A 17,452-nucleotide genomic window follows, 5' to 3' on the forward strand; every position below is an offset into this window, starting at 1 on the left:
CTGGGCTTAGGTGTGCTCATTACTACTCTAATGTTATTAGCTCTGGACCTTTTCAGAGGAGATAGATAGGCAGAGGAGATAGATAGGCAGCCAGACAGATGTCCATATGTTCTCTGTGTGTAGGTGTATGTGTGTGTTCTTAGTCACACCTCAGTTAAAATTCATATCAGTTTGATTTACCTTTAGTTGCATTATCTTCTCTTAGTATTTCAATTTAAGCTTTGATGTCCTCATTCTTTTTATTTTAAAGTATGTACATGGTCAAAAATAAAGTATAAATATGTGTATATATACATTGACAGAAGTCTTGATCTCACCCCATTCTCATCACATAGAAAAAACTTTTCTTCATTTGGTTCTTATTTATCCTTCTTTTCTGGGGGTAGATTTTTATAATTAAAAAATTAATATTTTATTACTATAAATATAAATGCTAATCTAATTACATATATATGTACAAATTAGAGAGACTGTGGGACGTGCTCTATATCAATTGTTATATATCATCTTCTTTTTAATTCTTAAATAGTTCTGCCTTGTGTGGATGTACCATACTTCATTCAACTAGCCTCCAATAATGCAAATAATCTATAGTGATTATTATCTCAAATAATGCTTTAGTGATTAACCCCGTACATATGTTTGTTTGTGGTTTAATGTGTAGGGAAATATCTTCAGGATATATTCCTGCATAGGGAAAGTACCATTCTGCACATCTACCAGTAATGTATAAGGTGCCTGTTTTCCGATGGACGTATAACGACCTACAGAAATGATCCCTGAAAGTACAGTCTTCCCATGAACATGTTACAGAACACATTGCTCACTGTTTGAATTTTTGCTAATCTGACAAGTGAAAAATGTTGCTGTGGTAGACGCTATGATACGCCAACCAGAACTCCCTTCTAGAAGGAAGGACCTACCTCTCCAGTGGCTAGAAGTCCTGCTGGAAGAAGGCCCTCAGCTGTCAGTCCGGGGACGGCCTGAACTGAAGAAAATGGCCTCACCCAAGATCATACCTCTTTTCAACAGCCCTTGAAAGGACAACCTGATCAATATTGGGATATAGAAGCCCGGCCCTCTTGCTCTAACTTGGGACTTCTCTGAAGGGCTATCCCAGTGCAGAACTCTCTGTGGGGTTAGCTGAAACCTTCATTCAGATGGCTCTGCCACTCAAATTCTTCTGCCCCATGTCGCTTTCTTTTCCTCCTTTCCAGAGTTATTGATCTCTGTAATAACTGGCCTGCAGGCTAATCTTTATTTCACAGTTGGCTTCCTGTGACACTCAACTTGTGACAGGTATATTAGTGTATTTTCATCTTGCATTTCGCTTGGAAGAAAAGTTGAGCATCTGTATTTATCTATATATGTACAAATGCTTATATATATACATATAATATATAATAAGCCATTTGCATAATTGTTTTATCTGACTCTCTGCTAATGTTTGTCTCTGTTATCTATTCGATCAGATTTCTTTGTATTCTGGTCTTATTTATTTTTTAAGAGCTCTTTGTGTCTTTATATCCATTTATGTGAGGTATATGCTGCAAACATATTCTCCTGGTTTGTCATTTTGTGTTGACATTGGTTATGATAGCATTTTTCCCCCAACTTTTTTTTTCCTGTTCTTTATAAAATCAAGTTTACCAACGTATTCTTATATTACTTCTAAGTGATGATGCGTAGTTTAAAGGCTTTCTTCAAACTAAGGTTACAAAGAATTTACTGATGTTTTCTCCTAGTACAGGTAAGATTTAAGTTTTAAAGTTAGAGCTTTGTCATTTTAGAGTTATGGTGGTAGTCTGGAACTACTTTTACCTTTTCCTAAGGGATATTCAGTTTTCCTAAAATGATTTTATAAAAACTTAATTTTTTCAGTGGTTTGAAATGCCACCTTTATTATATATTAAATTTCCATATGTACCTGAGTCTATTTCTGTACTGTCTATACTATTACATTTATCTCTGTTAAGTCACGCCCCAATATCACACATTTTATAGATTTTTTTAACATCCATATTATTTAGGACTCACACCCACTCATTGTTCTTTTTTTTAGGATTTCCCTAGATAATACTACATTTTTATTTTCCCAAAGAAGCTTAAAAATAAGCATATCTAGTTCAAGCAAATAAAAACTTACTGGAATATCTTATTGGGATACTATTAATTTTATAATTAATACTGATCTTATGATCTTCAGTTATTTTTTAGAAGAACATAGATATTTTTCCATTTGTTCAAGTCTACTTTATGTCTTTCCAGAATGTTTTAATGTTGTCCTCATATGGGTTTTGTACATTTCATATAATTTCATTTTCATATTTATTACTAAGTATTTCATATTTTGCTGCTATTGTCTAAAGGCCTCTCTCTTCCACTATACCTTCTAATTGGTTATTGTTTGCATATATGAAAGCTATTGATTTCTATATGCTAAATATCTATCCTGCTGTCTCACTAAATGCTTTTCCAAATCTTACAGCTGGTTGTTTATTCTTGTCTCATTAACTAATACCTCGAAAGTCATATTACATAATAGTGGAGATAGTGTGCATCTTCCCTTGCTCCTGACCTTGATGGGAATGACACCAGATTGGCTTTTGGGCTGAGGTATACATGTTTTATCACTTTAAGAAATTATCCCCAATTCCTATATATATATATATATATATATATTTTTTTTTTTTTTTAACCAGAAATGGGTATTAAATTTTGTAAAAGGCTTTTACAGCAACTATAAAGAAAACCTATTCTACAGACAATTTAAATTTTACTGGCATTGCCTTTGAAAGTCTAATAAGATTCTTTTATGAAATCATGTGGGCCTGGTGCTCACTTGTGGTGTAGTTCTTTGACAACATTCTGCTTCTTCTACGTCATTAATCAGTTTAAGCTCTGCATCTCTCCTGGGGACAGTTCTAAGTGTATTTCTTCATGAAATTTTTCATTTCATCTAAATTTTCAAACTAATTGACATAGAGTTCTGCAAAATTATCTCTTACGATTTATTCAAATGCCCTTTGTTTATTTCCCATTAGCCATTTCTAATTTTATACCAGTTTGCTTTCTCCCTTTTTTCTTTGATTGGATGAGCATGTGTCTTGTCTCCTCTGTGTGTGTGTGTGTGTGTGTGTGTGCACATGTTTTCAAAGGGTAAACATTATTTTTTCACTTATTAGTTCTACCTTTTTCTACTTATAAACTACTTCATTTCTGCTTCAAATTTAATCATTCTCCCTTTTCTAATGTATGCTGCATTTTGCTGATAATTTTCTATTTGAGTTGGAAATTCAACTTATTTCATTTTTCCATTTTCATTTTTGTAAGTTTGCTAAGTTACGATTTTTTTCCTGACAACTTATTCTGATATAAAGTGTTGCCATTCTTTTTCTTATTATTATTTTTTAAATTTTGGAATTTTGACTTGAATTCTCCAGTAAATTGTTTAGTTAGATTTACTTTAAAAATGATTTAGTTGGAAAATCTGTTAAAATATATTATTGATTTCTAGGTGCATTACTTTGTGATTATAGCATGCTTTTATTTAATTTCTAATTTGTAGAACTTACTGATCTTTTTAGATGGATGACCTGATGAATGTTCAACTTTTGACAAAGTTCCACATACATTTGAAACAGATATATAATATCTCTTGTTTAGATGTGTTCAAACATAAATACATAAATACACACATTATATATGCTATATCTATAACCTTACTTACTTTTTTGTCCACTTGACTCAGTTTGAACTGAGAATGAATGGTACAATAAGGTTTCCACATATTAAGTAGTTTCTGGCATTTCTGTTTTATAAAGGTAGCCATCTATCTGGGGCATAGATACAGACAATTGACTATTATATCTTCCTTGTGATTTGTGGCCTTGAACATTATAAAGCATCTTCTTTTAGTGGTCTTAATGCCTTGTAACATGAAAGCAGCTCTTCTTGTTTGATATCAGGATTTTAGCCTTTCTGAATCATTTTGTTTAAGATATATATTTTGCATAAAAGATTGAACTGGATTCTGTTTCATGAGCCAATCTAAAAAATATTTTAAAAATTTTAGGACATAAGTTAGGCCAATTTACATTTATTGGTATGACTGATACCCTTCTAAAAACTCTATCATATTTTATACGTTTATTTTGAATATTATGTTTAATGAGTTTTTTGTAGGCAGTCTTTCTGTAGTCTGTTTAGTGTTTTGAATCCAGTGTTAGGTTTTATTTTCACTTTACATGTCATCTTTATATTAATACCTTTAATAATATTTTTCCACTACCACCCCCCTCCAAAGATACTTTGTGTTTCTAGAACATTTTGCTGTTGTTCTGGTTTGTCATTGGATTATGGTTTTAAATGTTACCTCTCTTCCAATGTTTTGCTTATCTTCTATAAGCAATGTTTTGCTTATCTTCTTTGCTTATCTTCTATAAAAATGCCAATTAAATATCAGGTGGATCTTATTTCCTTGTCTTACCTAACTTAACTCAGATCCTTTCTACTTTATTTCTTTCTATTGGCTGTTTTTATGTGTCTTCTTGCTATCCATTAGTATATTTTCAGAAATATCTATTTATTAATTAATTAATTATTAATTAATCTTTCAATTAATTATTTCTGTTATTATTTTGTATTATCTTTTCCATTTCCTTCCTGAAATCTGTCACTTTTTGGTTTACAACTGTACTTTCTACTTTATGAGGCCTTTTCTAGGTTTTGAATTTCTCACTTGATAATTTTATGTCTACATATGCTTATTTAATGATAATAATTCATTTTTTTTTATAATAATAGTCATTCTTTTTGGAGTATTGTTTTATAGAATTCTTCTGCCTCATCATTGTTTTTCTTCAGGAAAAGTGTCTTTATGTATTGGAAAAATTTTATTCTACTTTCTGTTTTCCTCATATAGTAATTTTGTAAATCTATTGCCAACCATATTTTGTTCTTTATAAGTATCTTGGATTTTCCAGTATATAGATGCTTAAGAATGGTGAAGGATTAGGTGACTCCCTTGAATTCTAAAGGAGCAGTGTTTCTAAGGAGTGCTATTAACAGCTCCCTAAGAACTAATATCCTGAGAAGCATCCTAATGAGACACCATTTGGAGTAGATAATATGTTTTTTCTATAGAGTTCTTAATTTCTACCACTAGTTTTCACCTTTTCTTTTTCCAACAATATTCTAAGAGATGCCTCTATCAAGTTTTTTTTCTTGTTTTACTTTCTTAGGTGGTAATTTTTTAAAACTGTCATCTTTGGTTTTGTGCATATTCAAGTTACTTCATTCTGATTCATTTTCTCAATGCTGATTTTTAAAAGAAATGTACTAATTTTCCACTATAGATTATGTTATATTATCTAAGCTTTTGATTAATGCCTTTGTCAGCTTAAAGGAGTTCCCTTTATTTTTAAATTTCTAAGGCTTTTGAATATTTGGTAGAACCCACCTTTAAAAAACTACCTGTGCCTGATTTGAATACATTTTAAGACACTGATTCCATTTCCTCAATATTATGGGACAATTCAGGTTGTCTGTTTCTTAAATCAGACCTGGTATTTCTTTTTTCTAGAATTTATCCATTTCACTCAAGCTTTCAAATTTGTTGACATAGCTTATTCATAGCATTTTAAAAAACATTTTAAAATTTGCAGTTATGCCTTCTTTCTATTATTTATACTTTAGGGGCTTGTCCTCTTTTTAAATTAGGTTTGTTATACATTCTAGTGTGAATTATTTTTTTTCAAAGAACCAACTGTTTATTTGGCCAAACCCCTTTATTTTATCTTTACTTTCTATTTCATTAAATTCTACTACTGAGTTTCTCATGTCCTTCTTCTACATTTGAACATATATGTATGAATATAGTATAATTATATTATAAAATAATAAATAATAGATATATATATAATTTAACCCATGAAAAATGTAAAAATTATATTTTATTTTCAAACATATGGCTTTTTAAAAGTTATAATTGTTGTTATTCACTTCTAATTCAATTGCATTGTTTTCAGAGAGTGTAATCTATCAGCTAAATAATACTTCAAATGCATTTTTGGTATAAATATATCTAGAATCTAGGATTTTTGATGTGGGAGAGTTTTATTAAATATCTACTTATACTACTGGAAGCAGAAACTAAAAGGTCATTCCATAATGTATATGTAGTATTAGAATCTTCCTTCAAAAAATCAATAAGTGACTTATTGGTACACATCTGTATTTCAGCATCTTCCTAAATCATCTATTCCTTATTCTTAAAGGGAGCTCTCTAGACTTCTAGCTGCTCAAGGTCAACAACAAGCATGTGACTTCTTTATTTTAACTTCTTCATATGCTGCTGTCTGATGCATTCTGGCACTTTACAAGTATTTGCTGAATAAAAGTATAAATGCAAAGATGAAACCAAATTTCTGAGATTTGAGACAGGCACAGCCTGAAGGCTGGCATGGAGTTCTGAAGTCATATATTTTATTGCCAAATTCCCACAGGACAATAACCCAGTAGATAGTCCTACTTACTCATTTTCAGATCCTGTTTTGAATGGACCAAGGACAGGACTAAGATCTCAGGTTTTAGTGCATCTTTAGTGCCCAATTTCAAGATGAACAAAATCTCAAAACATTAAAAAGTAAAGAAACTTTGATCAATATTTGTACATATCTGGAGATGCATTTTGTTCACAGATTTCTAGATTGCTTATACTTTCTCTGCTTTTCAGAGAATTTTGGGGTGTGTGTGTGTGTGTGTGTGTGTGTGTGTGTTTTAAGGACAGAAGAGTGGCCACATTAAAAGTGATCATGAGCAAAAATCCAATGCTTTGAAAAATGTTTGAACACAGTGTACAGAGAATAAAAATTACACATTCAATGATGCATCTCGGATCAAAATATGTTTCTAAGTGTAGAAGTAAAAGATCTCTTGTTGGAAGCCATGATAACAACCTCACAACCTTTGGACTTTACTTCAAACATCTGTAATTTCTCTGCTTGCTTTATATCTACCAGGGCAACTCTGGGCTGGGGAATAAGTTTCACTCTATTTTACATGTAATAGCATAGACTATCTTTTATAGTTATATAGTTGTTATAAGACTTGTAAGCTATTTTCTAATAATAGCATATTAAGTTTGATCTGGACTCTAGGTAAATTGTCCCAATACCAATCACAATATGGTAGATGACAATACAGTAAATTCAAAATAAATATCAAGGGACTTGACTAGTCTGTACCTCAATTAATTTTCCATCCACCTTCAGCAGAAATATAATCACAGGAAAGGTAATTTAACAAAGCAGGAAAGAATAATCATTTTACTTCACAGAAATAATTCTTTCTTTCTGTGCCACCATGATCTCTATTATATTCACTTAGTAGAAGAGAAACACTGATTATGAATATGAAACCATTGTGGAATATTGACAAGGGCAACATGGCAATATACTTTAAATTGAACTCATATTTCACTTTTAATTTTAGAAGGGCAGCAATAAAACTAGTGATTTCATTCATTTTCAAAAGAGCTGAAAATCTAGGAAATAAAGTGTTTTTATTTGGGACATTAGACCTCAGGCACCTCTCCTTGGATTGGCAGAGATTTTATCTTACTTAGCAAGTTCAATATGAATTTTATGTATCTATTTATAAGTTGGAAACATATTGGTATCAGTAAAAGTTTAATGATGCATGTGCTTTTCACCTGATTATATACTGTTCATTCAAATTTCTTATAGTAAATTCTGTTTAACTTTTACATCTTCTAAATAATGGAAATATTGCAGTGCTTAAAAATAGCATGCTTTAATTTATTGTCTATTCATCATGTGAGGTGAACTAATTGTTTTCAGACAATGTCCTAATCAGATACAGCAGTGAAATGTAATGAAAAAATTGTATTGGGTTGATTGGGTGATAGAATTGTGGATTGGGGGCATGCTATTTTCTACAGTATTTGTAATGAATAATGGCATCTAAAATTGTTCCAGGTGAAATCATCAGCTCTCATGAGCAAAACTTTGTATTGCTGAATAGAAAAAGTGAATGAATTCACCAATATATATAATTTTTCATTTAACACAGTTTTGGAAGCTAACAGGGCAATTGCTTATGCTTATAAATCTGAACCACTTAACATGACTGAAACTCTGCTTATCCCATATTAGAAGGGAAAAAGGCGGCCATGTATTTGACAGAAAACTTTCTCTTGACTGCATCTTACATTGTAAGATATAGGATATTATGGTTCCAAATATGGGAATTCAGGAGTTAGAAGTCTACATAAAGAATTCTACGGGGGAAGAGGGGAGAGGGAAATATCTGAAATGATCTGAAGTGGTCTGCTGTAAAAAGAGGTTTGCATCATTGTTTGATTCAGAAACTACGTAAACTGATATCAATACTGCATACTCCACACTCTACTCAGAAGGAAATTTATTTTAGCTATAAAGAGTTTTGGAAGAGCCAGTTTTAATTTTTATTATCTTTAATGGAATATATAAAAGTAGATAAACCCTACTTATAAATTTTGCTTTCACATATTCATATAGAAAGTATCTGGAAATATATGTATATATATATATATATATGGGCTTAGAAATATTTTACTTTTGATTCAGGAATTCCAGTTCTGTTAACCACAACTAAAGAAATAATTCATAATAAAAATAATCTTTACGTATAGTGACATCTATAGTTGCAGTAAATTGCCACTAAATTAAACATTGAACAACAATGGTTAACTAGGTACACCCAGTCAACTAAATATTAATATTCAAAAGAATTGCATTTCAAAATTGTTTGGCACTATGGGAAAATTATGCTTTAAAATTTAAATTCAAATAGGATAAAATACTGTACTTTACATAAAATTATAATCATGTTTAAAAGTAGACTGGAGGAAAACACAATTTTTTTCTATTTTTTATTTTTTGGAATTATTTTAACAAGCATAAGTCTTGTAAATGAGGGGGAAAAAACCACTAAAATATTTGTAAGGCCAACCACCAATCTATGTATTGAAAATATCCTGAAACACTAATTTTGTAGCCTGGTCTCTAATTAATGTTTTTTGTTTACCTACTGATTGTGTAAGAGAGAAAAATGTTTGCAAAAATTTACTAATTTCATTTGGTAAGATACTTCAAACAGATGAATATATTTGCAGTCGATGGGGAAGCTCTCTAATATAGCTAAGCATCAAGTACTGCAAAGGTGGTCTTCCTGACGGCTGCCAAGCTCTCTGTTCCTGTCATTTCTCACTCCCTGGGCACATCAATTTAGGTGGAGTCCTCTGGTGTATCAAGGGAAGGAAGAGGAGGTAAAAAATCATCACTGGTGCTATGCACTACTGTTCAGATGGTAAATTAGTACACCGTTTTTGGAGGGCCAGTTTCACATTCCATATCAAAACCTAAACAAATACATATATGTACACATATGCTTTGGCTAGGTAACTTTTGACATCTAGAAATATTTATTTGTGGTAAGAACATTTATCTCTGAACCATTTTTGGTATAAAAACTAGAAATAAATATGATGATGAAAATTAATTCATTTAAATACAGTGTAATATGTTTACTAGACAGAATGTTGAATAGCTATTAAAATCACATTTACAAATAATATTAAATATTAAGAATGCAATTAAATGATGTGAGAAAATGCTCATAAATTACTCTTTAAATGTTACAAAGCAATATGCATGCTTTGATTGCACACTTTAAGAAAAAGTGATATATTTTTAATGTAAAAAGAAATTGGAAATATATACAACAATTGATTTGCAGTGTGCAAGTCTGGGGTGATGAGATTGTGTTTGATTTTATATACTCTTTTTTCTTTTTCTTACTTTTTGGCTACGACCACCAGGGAAGTCCCTGATTTTATATAATCTTTTGTTTAGTTTACTCAGTTTAGAATTTTACAAATTTTTATAGTGTATAAATATATATATATATATATATATATATACACATATATATATACATATATATATATCAATACGGTAATCATAAAAAATTCATAAAAGAGCTTTTTTTGTTAGCTATTTAAAAATTGAGGCAAAGAGATTCAAACTATTTACTAAAATTGTGTGTGTGTATAAACTTAAGAATAAATTGTATTTACCTAAGCACTAACCTCTGATTCATTAACAAAGTAAGTTAATTTTAGCCACATTGCCAAAATATCTGTAAATAATCATGCAGTCATGTTTATTTCTCAGTGAGGCAAACCACAAATTCTCTGAACCGTAGCCAGAATAGATCAAAACGTTTTCTACTTCAATGGAAGCTTTGTTATAATCTCCATATGGAAGAGGAACAAAGTAAACACATCTGCTCTATGAAGTTGTTCTTCTGAACATTTCAGAAATAATGAATTAGACTGCATTTCAGACTGGTTTGATTGGGAGACAGAAGGTATTTCTGCCCAAGGCTTGTAAAGAAACTTTTGTTATGTGCATAAATATCTCAATTTCTACACGCCAACATCTTCATCTCCTGCCTCCGCTCTGCCAACCCAACACTTTTTAAAAGACAACATTTCTGTTCATTTTTTGTTGAACAGATAAACTCAGAAGTACATATATATAGATAGATGTATTATACATCTTTCTCTGCCTTTCACTATATCTTATAAATAGTCACAATTTGTATGTAATTTTGACTACCTGGGTTTTTATACAGCTTCTTGAATATAAATACTGATATTTAAAAATGCAATAAGATGTCACCACGTCAATTGTAAGATTTGGAAAGTGTTATTTATTCTTTTGGCGGAAATATTTCCCCAGTATTTATGATAACGAAGTTTATGATTAGCTAGCGAAAGTTAATCAGGTAAAGAAATTTGCTGGTGAAACTTCCTCCACTTCACGTAAAAACCAAAATATGTTCCCTTAATATCACCTGTCTGATACAATCATTTAATAGGTGAATACAGAATCACCAAAAATTTTTATTCATATATAAATGCTTTCATTTATTTAAAACATAAATGAGATCACATTACATATTAGTCTATAACTTATTTTTCCAATATACAATGAAAATTAATCTGCATTGCTATTGTGGAGATTATGTATGGTCAAATTATTTATTTTAGCTTTGATTAAAATTAAAGTTAAAATCATGACAATTACTTTAATAGTACAGATCTTGGACAAGGGTTTCCTCTTAAGCTACTGACACAGATTTTAAAAATTCAAGGTACTGAGCTGCCCAATGTAAATACATATATGGATAATGGTAAAAATTGGAGAATATGCACAAGACTTGAAGGTTCTAAGAACATACAAGTAGTCAGGTTGCTTAGGGATCTTTTGCCACATTCATATTTATTCTATACTTAGTAAGTATGAAATTGATTCTTGGCTAGTTCGTTTATAACACTCTCAAGAAAGATTCCAATTTATCCACAATGTTTTATCTTTATAAACTAACATTTACCTGTGAAACTAGACTGTTTATTTGATTTTGAAGGAAACTTTATTTCTCATGAATTTTTTATTGTCAATTAGATTCAAATTGACTCATTAACCTTGCCATATTTAAATTACTTATTGTGAATTCACTGATTCTTTTTATAATTGGGTAAAACTGTATAAACTGGTTAACATTCATTTGAAATGTAGAGGAAAAATAAACTTTTATCCTCTTTTCATCAAACGGTCCATAAAAATATAACACAGATTTTATCTTTGACAACACATAAGAAATCTATTTTATCCTGGTTTTTAAAATCTGCCCTGCATTTCCTTGTGTGGGTATACTACAACTTACTAACTATTCAATTTTTGATGGACATTTAGATTGCTTCAGGTATTTAAAACTTTTATAACACACTGAAAATATTACTTGTACCAAATAGATGATATGTATTTGTTGAATGAAAAATCATCTCTCAATTTTCCTCAGGTCTTGGAAAGTAGGGGTTGGGTACTTTCCACTTATTCAATTCTATATCCCAAGGCCCTCAACTCATAGCACACATGTGTAGTTCACTAAATTTTATTGAGTGTTGAAAATGTTTTGTGTATAGCTTGAATTTATGGCTAAGGTTGGAGATCCTTTTCCTAAAACATCCGAGTTGGATATATGGCTGGACTTCACAGGTATTAACTGTAGGTGCAGAATACCACACGAAAAGGACTTTCATGAACATGATGGAATGAAACCAAACCACAGAAAGAAGCCAGCACTCACCTGGACGAGGAACATAGCTATGTGGTTATATTCTCCACGGCCCCCTTGCTTAACAGGAACTGTCATAAAGAATTTGCTGCCATCTCTAGAAAACACGGGCTCCTCGTTCTAAAACATAGAAGCACATGCAACAATCTCAAAAGGGCATTTGAAAATTGTACTTCCAACTATTGCTAATACATGCATGGAATAGACCAATAATTGATTTAAGGTTAGTTTGGCAAATTGTCGAATTTTTTAAAAAATAAAAGTATCACAGTATGTTTTAAAGTGAACGCAATGATGCATTGGGCATATGTGTGTGTTTGAGTGATGAGATGGATGGGAAAGTTTCTTGCATACTGGATAGAAATGATTTACAATTAGACTGAAGACACTTTTTAAATTGGTTCAGAAAAGAACTTTCATATCTTCACATATGATATGATTGTGTTTAGAAATTTATCTTTCAAAAATAAAGAAAATGTTAACATCTGCACCAGTTTATCAAAATCATTTTTTTAATTTAGAAAATTTTCTAACATATAATGTTTAATACATTTTTCTGAAATCTTTTACTCAACAACTCAAGTTATTGAAGATACATTTCTGATGATGTACACATGAATTTACTGTAAATACAAAAATGAAAAGGCTGCAAAATTGGAAGGAATCCATTGAAAATAATTTAATTCAAATTTCCCATCCTCACTGCTCACCCCTTCACAAACACACAAAAACAGATGCCCATTTGATGATTTTTTAATTAAACTCTAGTAGCATGTTAAATCAATACAATTGTTTTTTAAAATTAAATGATGGATGATATACATATAGATTGCTTTCTTTTGCTCCAGGGGAAACATTAAGAAAATCGGTGTATGTAACAAAACATCGAGTTTTTTCTTTTGGATTAGTGAGAGTGATTATACATATGGTATAAAGAAAGGCTTTGGTATGGTTTCCTCAGTAGGTCTTCAGAATGCCTCACAACTATTTTTAGATGATTTGACCCTCCACTCTCTTCCTGCTCTCCTCTTCTTTCCTTCTCCTGCTTCCTGCATTTTCCTGCTCCAGTGCCTTTGCACTTTTTTTTACCCTTTGTCTGCCTCTTTCTCATCTCTCTCTCTTTTCCTTCCTCCCTCCCTCCCTCCCTCCCTTCCTTCCTTCCTTTCTTGGTGGAACCTATTTTTTTTTTTTTTTAATTTTTACTGGAGTATAGTTGATTTACAATGTTGTGTTCCTTTCTGCTGTACAGCAAACTGAATCAGTTATACATATACATATATGCACTTTTTTAGATTCTTTTCCCATATAGGCCATTACAGAGTATTGAGTGGAGTTCCCTGTGCTATACAGTAGATCCTTACTAGTTATTTATTTATATATAGTAATGTGTATATGTCAATTCTAATCTCCCAATTTATCCCTCTGCCTTTCCCCCCTGGAAACCATAAGTTTGTTTTCTACATCTGTGACTCTATTTCTGTTTTGGAAATAAGTTTATTTGTGTCCTTTTTTTAGATTCCACATATAAGCGATATTATGTGATATTTGTCTTTTTCTGACTTCACTCAGTATGACGATCTCTAGGTGCATCCATGTTGCTGCAAAAGGATCTTTTTTGATCTCATCTCTTTCTTGTATCTCTCATCAGTGAGGTGTTTCCTGATTACCCCATATAAAGTGTGATCAGGAAAGCCAGGTCATCCAACTGTGTCTGAATCCCTCATCCCACTTTTGCCTGCTGCCTACTATTTTCCGTACCACCTAACACCATGCATATTTTATGTATGTATACATTTGTTTGTACATGAATGGATATGTGTATATGTGCATATAGGTAGGTAGGTAGATAGAGAGGTAGGAGGTGTTCCTCTAGAATGTAAGCTCCATTCTTCACTGCTTTGTCTCCAGCACCCAGGACAGTGACTGTCACATAAATTGTACTTAATAATCATTTACTGAATGAATATGTAAATTAACAACTATTTCAATAACCTCGAGTCTGATTCTAGCTTTATCAGTAATAACATCCCATGATAGAAACATAAAAATATTATTTTCCTTGTCTACTTCATGGACACTCATGAAAATATAAGATGATATGTGTAATAAATTTAAAACTCTGAGGTAATACAATTCAAGGATGGGAAAATTGCATTACAAGACATATAATAAATACTGACAAGACACTTGACTGAGTGAATCACATTGTTCAACTATGTTCCATCTCTTGCCCCTGTGGAATATTTCTCTCTTTGCCTTTGCACATGGGGTTTCTTCTGTCTGGCCTAACCTTTCAGTCGTCCTTTTTGTGCTAAATCTTACTCATTTTTTACTTAAACTCAGAACAGAAACCATTTCCAAATTTCCTTAGTTAGAGAGTCTCTTCTAGTTAGGAAATCTCTCCTCAGAGATCCTGAATAGTACTCTGTATTCATCTCTAGTATGGCTTTCAGTGCACTCTATTATATAGTTGGCTTCCTTCACTAGGCAAGTAATAATTAAACTAAGTTTGTAATTTTATCTTTTTTAGCTCTATTGCCTAGGACACAGTAGGTGACCTTCTTATAGTTGAACAGATGAATGCATGTGCACAATGGGCAAAAATATTTGTTACATATATCACTTTATCCACCACATTTACTCCAAACTATTGGCTTCTCCCTTATTCAACATTCTCCTCCTGTGCTTTGCTCCAAGAATAAATTAGGTATGGGAATATCTGAGCAATGTCCTTTTTATGTTAGTCCCTGTTCCTCCAATTCTGGTACCTTAGAAATAGTTCATTTTAAAGAGTAGATGGGAATTATAATCTCCGATACATTGCTAGGTTTAAAAACTTTCACCATTGAACCGTAACTAGTTATAAACATACAGCTCTATGCAGAGCCTTTCCTGCAATCAAATAAAGTAGAGCCAGTCTAACTGTCTACATTTATGACCTTAAGCAAGGCAGTATTTATGGCACACAGGATAATGAGCTGAGGATAACAAAGTCCACCTCTTGGCCGAATATTTTTTACACCGGTTATTCCAACTATAAGTCTCTTGAAAGCTAGGGCAAACATGCCCACTTCTCTCTGCTCTTCTCACTATCCAGAAAACAAGCATATGAGTATTACATTAAATTTCTAATTTTCTTGGAAACTTGCTTCATCTCATTATACATTCTCATCCTTTAAATTTCATTGAATTCTAAGTATTTCCTGAAATTCCCTTAGAGCTTTTGGAGAAAAAGTTAACCATGACAAACTACTCCCTGCATTTTCTTATTGAATAATTGATAACTGGTTTCTTTATTTTAAAAAGTTTCTATTAAATAGTCATAAATTTGGGACTTAAAATGTAGATAACATAATCCCAAAAGAGCATGCGCTGTGTTGTTGTATGTTAGACTATTATGAAAGTCACTAGCAATTAAAATGGTAGCAAAATAGGTTTAATAACGCAGGCAATTTAGAATAAATCCACATTATGTTATTGTTTTCAATGATTTTTATTTTAAGTATCTAACTTAATTTTGTAAGAGCCCATTATTGGCTAAAAAAACAAGGTTTTTTTTCCCAATTTCATTTTGTACATTGACTAAGATTAAATAGTTCATATTGTTACCTATGGATAGATGATAGATGGATGATAGATAGATAAGATAGATAGATATAGATAGATAGACATGCCTATACTTCGAACAAGCAAAGGTTTAGCCTATTCACAATCCTTCTTATTCTTTTTCTTTATTTGTTCAACAAGTATATATGGATCTCTTCTTATAACCAGACTCCATATTAAGCATTTGTATTACAGTGGGTAACAAAAAATGAATAACCTTCCTGCTCTTGTGAATGTAGTAAAAAACTCACAGAACTAACTGTATGAGTGTTACATAAAGATTACACTTGACTTTAACTTTTACTGGGGAATGTGATTTGTTTAGGGTGGTTGGAGGAGGTGACTTCTTAAGCAGGTGATTTAGGCTGAGGTTTGACAAACGAGCAGCCGTCACATAAGAAAGTAGTTGAGAGAAATCTGTTCAGAAGGAAGAGTTCACATAAAGGTCCTGGGAATATGAGGGCTAATGGAGAAAATGGGAGAAAAGATGGTATGACACAGAGCTGGAAAGGCTTTCAACTTAATCCTTTGTAGACCCTTTAAGGATGTTGGTCTTTATCTGTAGAACAAAGGGGAGATAAAAATTGTTTTAGTCGTGAGAGAATATGAGTGTTGTGGGTAGTGACAATCAAATACATATTTTGAAAAGATCACTCAGCCAGTCTGCAGTGTGGAGAACAGATTGTCAGGTTCCTAAGGGGAACTCTCAACCCTAAGGGGTTGAGAGTTCACCAGTTAAGGAGGAAATGCAGTGCCTGTAGTTTGATCCTGTATGGTGTTTGTGAATTGGAGAAAAGTAAATTGACTTGAGGTCTTTGAGAGTAAAATCAAAATAACTTGGTGATGAATAACATATGCAGATAAGGATAAGACAGTGTTTAAAAATCCCCACTAGGTTTATGATTTTGATAGCTGGATGGATAAATATGTCCTTGACTCCTATGATAAGAAGACAGATTTACTGGAAGAGAGAGGAGTTCAGTTTGCACCTGTGGAGTGTGCAGTTACTTTTATAGATTCAGGAGAAGATGCCAAGCATGAATTTGGATATTTCAGAACTCAGAAGTGAGTTGCCTGGGGCTATACACTTGGTGGTGGTAACTGAAACCACAGATGTATATGACACCCAGGGAGAGAATATAAAATAAAAGAGCACTGTAAAGAACAAAACAAATCAAAACCAAACAAGCCAAACAAAAGACTTCCCTTTGCAAAAAGTAGTGATGAAATTAGTAGTAAAATGGGCTCAGCTATATTTGAATAATCTATTTGTGTTTCCTTCTGAAATGTCCAGTATGAAAGCATGTTGTAGAGATGTTTGTTTATTCTTCTGTCACCATCTGGATTCCAGCTTCATTTATATCACAAGCTAGCATTATGAGCTAGGATATATCTAAGGAAAGAAATGTTCACCTGAATAATCTCCACATAACCAATTTATGTGGAGGTTTCGTCAATTTTCTGGGTGATTTGACCAATGCTGATGGTTTGTAGTTTTAATGGGTCACATCTTTTTCTCTTTCTTCTATACAAACATTTACTTATATGAATGGTCCTGAAAATGGATCCTGGTAGTTATTCTACAATTTATGTCCTACAAAAAACAGAAGTAATCTTTCCACAAATGATGTCATAGAGC

General features: G+C 31.9%; 1 protein-coding gene and 1 long non-coding RNA gene across 2 annotated transcripts in view; one reads left to right on the forward strand and one right to left on the reverse strand.

The window, feature by feature from the left end:
• LOC309662807 overlaps positions 1–17,452 on the forward strand; it is a 619,026-nt gene that overhangs the window by 514,796 nt on the left and 86,778 nt on the right. The window lies entirely within an intron of this gene.
• DPP10 (dipeptidyl peptidase like 10) overlaps positions 1–17,452 on the reverse strand; it is a 685,907-nt gene that overhangs the window by 64,842 nt on the left and 603,613 nt on the right. Inside the window, exon 13 of the mRNA XM_082465825.1 lies at positions 12,220–12,327. Within this exon, the coding sequence (XP_082321951.1) occupies positions 12,220–12,327 (108 nt within the window). The remainder of the gene's footprint in view (positions 1–12,219; positions 12,328–17,452) is intronic.

The sequence above is a fragment of the Balaenoptera physalus genome (genome assembly GCF_965194825.1).
Source record: "Balaenoptera physalus genome assembly, chromosome: 6".
NCBI lineage: Eukaryota > Metazoa > Chordata > Mammalia > Artiodactyla > Balaenopteridae > Balaenoptera > Balaenoptera physalus.